The sequence below is a fragment of the Palaemon carinicauda genome, chromosome 29 (assembly GCF_036898095.1).
Source record: "Palaemon carinicauda isolate YSFRI2023 chromosome 29, ASM3689809v2, whole genome shotgun sequence".
NCBI lineage: Eukaryota > Metazoa > Arthropoda > Malacostraca > Decapoda > Palaemonidae > Palaemon > Palaemon carinicauda.
The window spans coordinates 59255730-59261910 of NC_090753.1; the positions used below are offsets into that span (position 1 = coordinate 59255730).

The following is a 6181-nucleotide window of genomic DNA, read 5'->3' on the forward strand; positions in this document are numbered from 1 at the left end:
ATCACTTGGCAGAGGACATTTGGTTCCAGATATGTTGATAGCCATTATATTTGGGGGATGTTGATGGTAATGTTTTTGCAATGGACGCTACACGTTTAGGATAATGTAGGCAGGAATTATTCTTTCCTCATCACTTAATTATTCATTCATTTAACACGAAATACACATGAATCTATATATATATATATATATATATATATATATATATATATATATATATATATATATATATATATATATATATATATATATATATATATATATAAAATAACAACACATGCAGCCATTTCTAGTAAACTTCAGAACAAAGGCCTTCGACATGTTCTTATTCATGTTTGGAGTTTGGCCATTTTCTAGGAGATGGAATTGATGCAAAGAGAGTAGCATCATCTGCATATGTAACGAGCCTGTTTTCTAGTCCAAACCACATGTCATGTGTACTCGCGTAGCGTAAGAAAAGTAACTGGCCAAGAACGCTACTTTGAAAGAACAAGATATTACATTCCTATGCTCACTACAACCACTCTTTGCAACCTATTACTCAAAAATTCAATAATGATACTAAAAAGAGACGTTGCCTTTCCCTCCCTTCACATCACCCTCCCTTACTTCACACTTCCCTCCCTTCTTCCCTCCACACCTCCCTTACTTTACTATACCTTACTACTTATACTTTATTTATTTCTTGATTGATTAATCTTTTTTTTCTTTACTTATCCACAGGATTTAACATGTCAAAGAGAAAATATAACCCGGCATACATAAGGTATGGTTTCATTGCAATCGAACATGGAGGAGAAGCTCTTCCACAGTGTGTGGTCTGTATGAAGTCCCTTTCCAATGCGGCCATGAAACCCAGCCTGCTCAAACGTCATCTTGAGACTAATCACGCGGACAAGAAGGACCGAGATCAGAGCTACTTCCAGCGACTTGGCGAGAATGTGAAGCGGCAGCGCATGGACAAGACCGGCCAGATCTACCAGAAGGGAGCAGGAATTGTGAAAGCCTCCTATGAAGTCGCTCTCCTGGTGGCTTAAAACATGAAAGCGCATACCATTGCAGCGTCTCTCAACATGCCAGCGGCAAAGATCTTGGTCAGGCACGTGATTGCAGAGGAGGCGGTGGCGAAGTTGGATAGTGTTTCCGTCTCTAACAACACTGTACAACGCCGTATCGAGGAGATGTCGGTCGACATTGCCGACCAAGTGGTTGAGGGAGCGAAATCCTCAAAGTATGGGTTTGCCATTCAACTCGACAAATCGACGGACGTCACCAACTGCTCTCAACTACTTGTCTACGTCCGCTTCACGCAGAGTAATGCTGCGAAGACTGAGTTACTGCTGAGCCATAATCTGTCCAGCACAACAACAGGAAAGGATATTTTCAACGTTTTGGACAATTTCTTCAAGCAGAATGAACTGGACTGGGGAAACTTGGTCGGATGCACGACAGATGGGGCTCCATCGATGCTCGGTCGAAAGTCATGTTTTCAAGCCCATGTGAAAGCTGTAGCACCAAACGCCACTGCTGTCCACTGTTTCATACACAGATTCGCCCTCTGTGCTAAGGTGCTACCTCCGAAGTTGTTATCATGCTTGAACCGAGTTATCAGAATCAATAATTACGTCAAAACATCCGCCCTGAATACTCGACTGTTCAAGCTCCTATGTGAAGATTTTGGCTCTGACCACATCTGTCTCCTCTACCACACAGAGGTGCGCTGGCTCTCCTGGGGTAATACGATGAGGTGTCTCTTTGAACTGAGAGATGTACTCCTCGTATTCTTCAAGAAGGAACATGATTTTCAGAAAGATCTGGAGGACGAGGAGTTTATCTCAAGGTTGGCCTACCTGTCAGACATTTTTGGAGCCCTCATCCACTTGAACTTGTCGTTCCAAGGGCCCGACTGCACTGTCACATAGTTCATCTCGAAGCTGGGAGCGTTTGTCCGGAAGCTGGATCTGTGGATGAAGAACATGGAGAGCAAACGCTACGGAATGTTCGAACTCCTGACTACCCTTGAGAGGGAGCCCACTGATGAATTTTCCCAAGAAATCGTCCATCACCTCTTACTGCTCAAGACTGAATTGAAGCATTACTTCCCGGACGTGACATGTTGTGCCTACGTCGCCAATCCGTTCTCCGTTGATCCAGCCGATCTGCCTGTTGGGACCGGGGAACAAGAGGAACTCATAGATATCCAGGCTGACGAGACAGCAAAGACGAAGCACAAATGCTCTCCTTTAAACTTCTGGGTGAGCATGGCCTCCTCGTACACGACGCTAGCCCGTCACGCTGTTCCCCAGCTACTGATTTTCCCCTCGACGTGGGAGTGCGAGCAGGGGTTCTCAGCCTTCATGGCCATCAAGTCGAAGAGCTGGAACCGTCTTCCTGCGCCCGGGCATGATTTCTGATGTGCTGTGAGCAAAGTCATGCCCCGCATTGACCAGCTGGTGGAGAAGAAGTAGATACAGCCCTCGCATTGAGTTGTTGTTTTCTTAGTTAATTTGCGTGTTATATTTTTACAGTTATATGGTATCTGATCGAATTTAGTTTCTCTGGAACCAGGTGGTACGCGGCGACTGTACGGGACCTCCAAGTGGTACTCTATCACAAAAAGGTTGGGAATCACTGGTCTACGGAATGTAGCGAGTACTTTTCAAAGATTAATGAATAGAGTTTTAAATGGAATTGATAACTGTGTTGTGTGTTTGGATGACCTTGTAATATTTTCAGATACGTGGGAGCAACATTTACGCATTTTAGCTAAAGTATTGTCAGCCCTTGAAAAAGCAAAACTTGTTTTAATTCTGAAGAAATGTGAATTCGGAAAAACCTCGATCACATATTTGGGTCATAAAGTGGGTCTAGGTAAGATTTGTCCAAAAGATGGGAACAGAGAAGCTATCATCAACTTCCCAATTCCTACCAGTAAAAAACAGGCAATGAGATTCATTGGAATGATTTCATATTTCCGCCGATTTGTTCCTAATTTTTCAGAAATAAGTGCTCCAATAACTAATCTTTTCAAGAAAGGACGAAGTTTTGTATTTGATAATGAATGTATCGAAGCTTTCAATAAGTTAAAGGCCATAATGATTCACGATCCCGTACTAATGTTGCCCGATTTTAGCAAGGAATTTAATTTAGCGATAGATGCAAGTGATATTGGAATAGGAGGAGTTCTGTTGCAAGATGTGAACGGGACCAAGCACACTGTAGCTTATTATTCGAAGAAGTTAAATAAAGCACAGCAGTATTATTCAACTATTGAGAAGGAATTGTTTAGTTTAGTATCAACTTTACAACATTTTGAGATTTATGTACGTAGTGGTCATGTTTTAAGTGTGTATACTGATCACAATCCATTAGTTTACTTAGATAGGTTTAAGAATAAGAATAAATGTCTCATGCGTTGGAGTTTGGAATTACAAGATTATGATTTAAAGATAGTTCATATAAAGGGAAAGAATAATGTAATAGCTGACAGTCTTTCTAGAGACTTTTCAGAATGATATGGACGTTTGTTTTCTTTCTGTTTTTTTTTTTTTTTCTATCAACACGTAAGAGTGTGTTTTGGTTTTAGTTACATGATACGAGAGTAATGAAGCAATTGTCTCTCAGTTTAGGGATAAATGATTTTCTTCTTAGATAATTTCGTTTAAAAAAAAGACAAAATCAGTAGATTTTCCCCTTTTTTTTTCTTTTAGGGAGACGTGTCATGGGTAGATAGAATAATATAGAAAAGAATGTTAAAACATGTGATTTTTCTACTCTTAGGGAAGCAGAGAGAGAGAGAGAGAGAGAGGGAGGAGGTCCCGCCAGTGTTTACAAAACTGTCACCGTCAAGATATGTGCCTAAGCCGGCGGTCCTTAAGCATAACGATCCTCTGCCTGAAGACCAAGGAGTCAACGTTATAAGCAGAACCATAGGACAAGAACAGTGTTTTTCGCCGAAGAATATACATTAGCTGGAGGTAAACAAACGCCTCGCTTCAATTATAGGGCGATATGGATTTTGATTACACCAGCAGACCGTTCGTCTAGGTGTTATCAGAGGCATGGTTTTAAGGAACACCAATGACGATGAAGAAACGAGAAAATTTCCTTATGTGGAACTGTCCATAGTTAACCCCTCCCAAACAGGGATATATAAACTTCCACGCAAACGAGAGAAAGGGGAGTACAAAAGACAGAACAGGAGTAAGAACAAGAGAGAGAGAGAGAGAGAGAGAGAGAGAGAGAGAGAGAGAGAGAGAGAGAGAGAGAGAGAGAGAGAGGAGGGAGAACAAGCTCAGGGAAGAAGAGAAGACATAAGGACCAGAATGCAGACGTAACCAGCTTTGTCCAAGATGTCCGAACGAGTTGCCCCCCGCCCTCATTATCGACCACGAAACGCCTGGACCTGAAATATCTACGTTCCTGTCAACCGTCGAGAGCTGCTGTGAAGAGTAGTATTTTTTTTTTTGTATTATTTATCCCCTATTTGCTGGAGTGTAGTTTAATGGAATGACTTTCTTTGTTTAGTTCAGTGCTTCCTAAGTACTCAATCAAGAAAAATTTACCTTTGACTAGTTGTAAATAAAATTATGCTTTCTTTTGCGAGTTTTCTTTCTATATTTCCTTTTGTTTGATTGCTTATTGTAGTTGAAAAGTCCCCATTTCATTAATCAATTCAACAGAACCTGGTTCGATCCCTACGAGGATCATAACAATATATATATATATATATATATATATATATATATATATATATATATATATATATATATATATATATATATATATATATATATATGTGTGTGTGTGTGAGGTTTTCTTCAATACGTATTTTCCTCGTAGGTAACGAATTGTATCCACAAAAGCAAAAATGGATAAAACAAGATAAAAGAGAGCCTTAAAACGAGTTGGCAAAGAGCAACCACAAAATTCATAGGGCCATAAAACCCATTAAAACCAGGCCTAATGGAGTTGTCCCGATCTCTAACTCCCCCATTTACGAGGGCTCTTCGATTTCAAACCAGACTAAAATACTGTTTGCTCTGGACGCAAATCGTCATCGATTCAGTCGCCATATTTACAAACAAATCTCGCGTTTCGTGTAAAGGAGAGCACACCTTCTCAAGGCAGCTCTTAAATATAGGGTTTTCGGGGCCTTACGTGTTTATTTTTTTTATTTTCTCGGGAATATTTGCTTTTCCCAAAAGGAGAGTGGGAATGAAGGGTTTTGAGTTGAAAGAAATTGTTTTTTTTCCAGTTTCTTTTTTGTTTTTTTGATAAATAACATTTTGTCCTATGGTTTATTATACATGAAGGTAATTTGTTTATCTTTTTTCCAAAACGTAGGCAGGAATTTAGGGTTTTGAGGTGAAAGAAATTATGCCTTTTCATAGTTTTTTCTTATTTTGATAAATGACCTTTTAGCCTTGAGTTAATCATACACTAAGGTACATCTTAATTACACCTATTTCGTCTTCCATAAAGAGCGATGAATGTAGGGTTTAGAGGTGAATGAGATGATACCTTTTTCATAAGTTTGATAAATGATCTTTTAATCCTTTGGATTGATTATACGCTAAGGGAAATTACAATTACACTTTCTTGAATTGCTAACAACATCGTGGATTCTTCATTATGGATAGAAATTAGTTATAATTAAAAAACAATCTTGAAACGACTATATCAACCGCTTCACTGCCATTGATGACTTAATTGAAATTTGAAGAGTGGAAAGATCTTCTAAAATCATCCAATCCGTAGCAAGTTGGTATTTTTAAGCATGGTCTTGATGAGACCTTTCTAATAAATATCAACAGGACGGGATTTGTGTAATCTTGAAATAATTTTCTGCATCAGAAGTTTAGTTGAATTCACCAGTAGAAGGGAAAAGGTTAAACAAAAAGCTGGTAGACAGATATTCTATTTTTATTCTAAACCCACAGTTCTTAGCAGGCGGCCCAACAAAGAAAAGAAATATTTCATAAGAAACAAATCATCATCACCATCTCTTCCTCCCATGCCTATTGACACAAAGGGCCTCGGTTAGGTTTCGCCAGTCGTCACTATCTTAAGGTTTTAAATCAGGCAAAACTTAATAAATGGGAGCTAGGAATGTTGGTGAAAATGGCAAAAAAAAAAAAAAGATCTAACTGATGCAATAATTAAGGAAGCATCCCGCTTG

General features: G+C 39.4%; 1 protein-coding gene across 1 annotated transcript; it reads left to right on the forward strand.

The window, feature by feature from the left end:
• Window positions 1–1040: 1040 nt before the first annotated feature.
• LOC137622603 (zinc finger BED domain-containing protein 5-like) lies at window positions 1041–1922 on the forward strand. The gene has a single exon (XM_068353206.1). The coding sequence runs from the start codon at window positions 1041–1043 to the stop codon at window positions 1920–1922; it is 882 nt and encodes a 293-aa protein (XP_068209307.1).
• The last annotated feature ends 4259 nt before the right edge of the window (window positions 1923–6181 follow it).

Excerpts from the sequence above, each read along its gene's own strand:
- LOC137622603 (XM_068353206.1), top strand. The coding sequence starts at position 1,041 with ATGAAAGCGCATACCATTGCAGCGTCTCTCAACATGCCAGCGGCAAAG.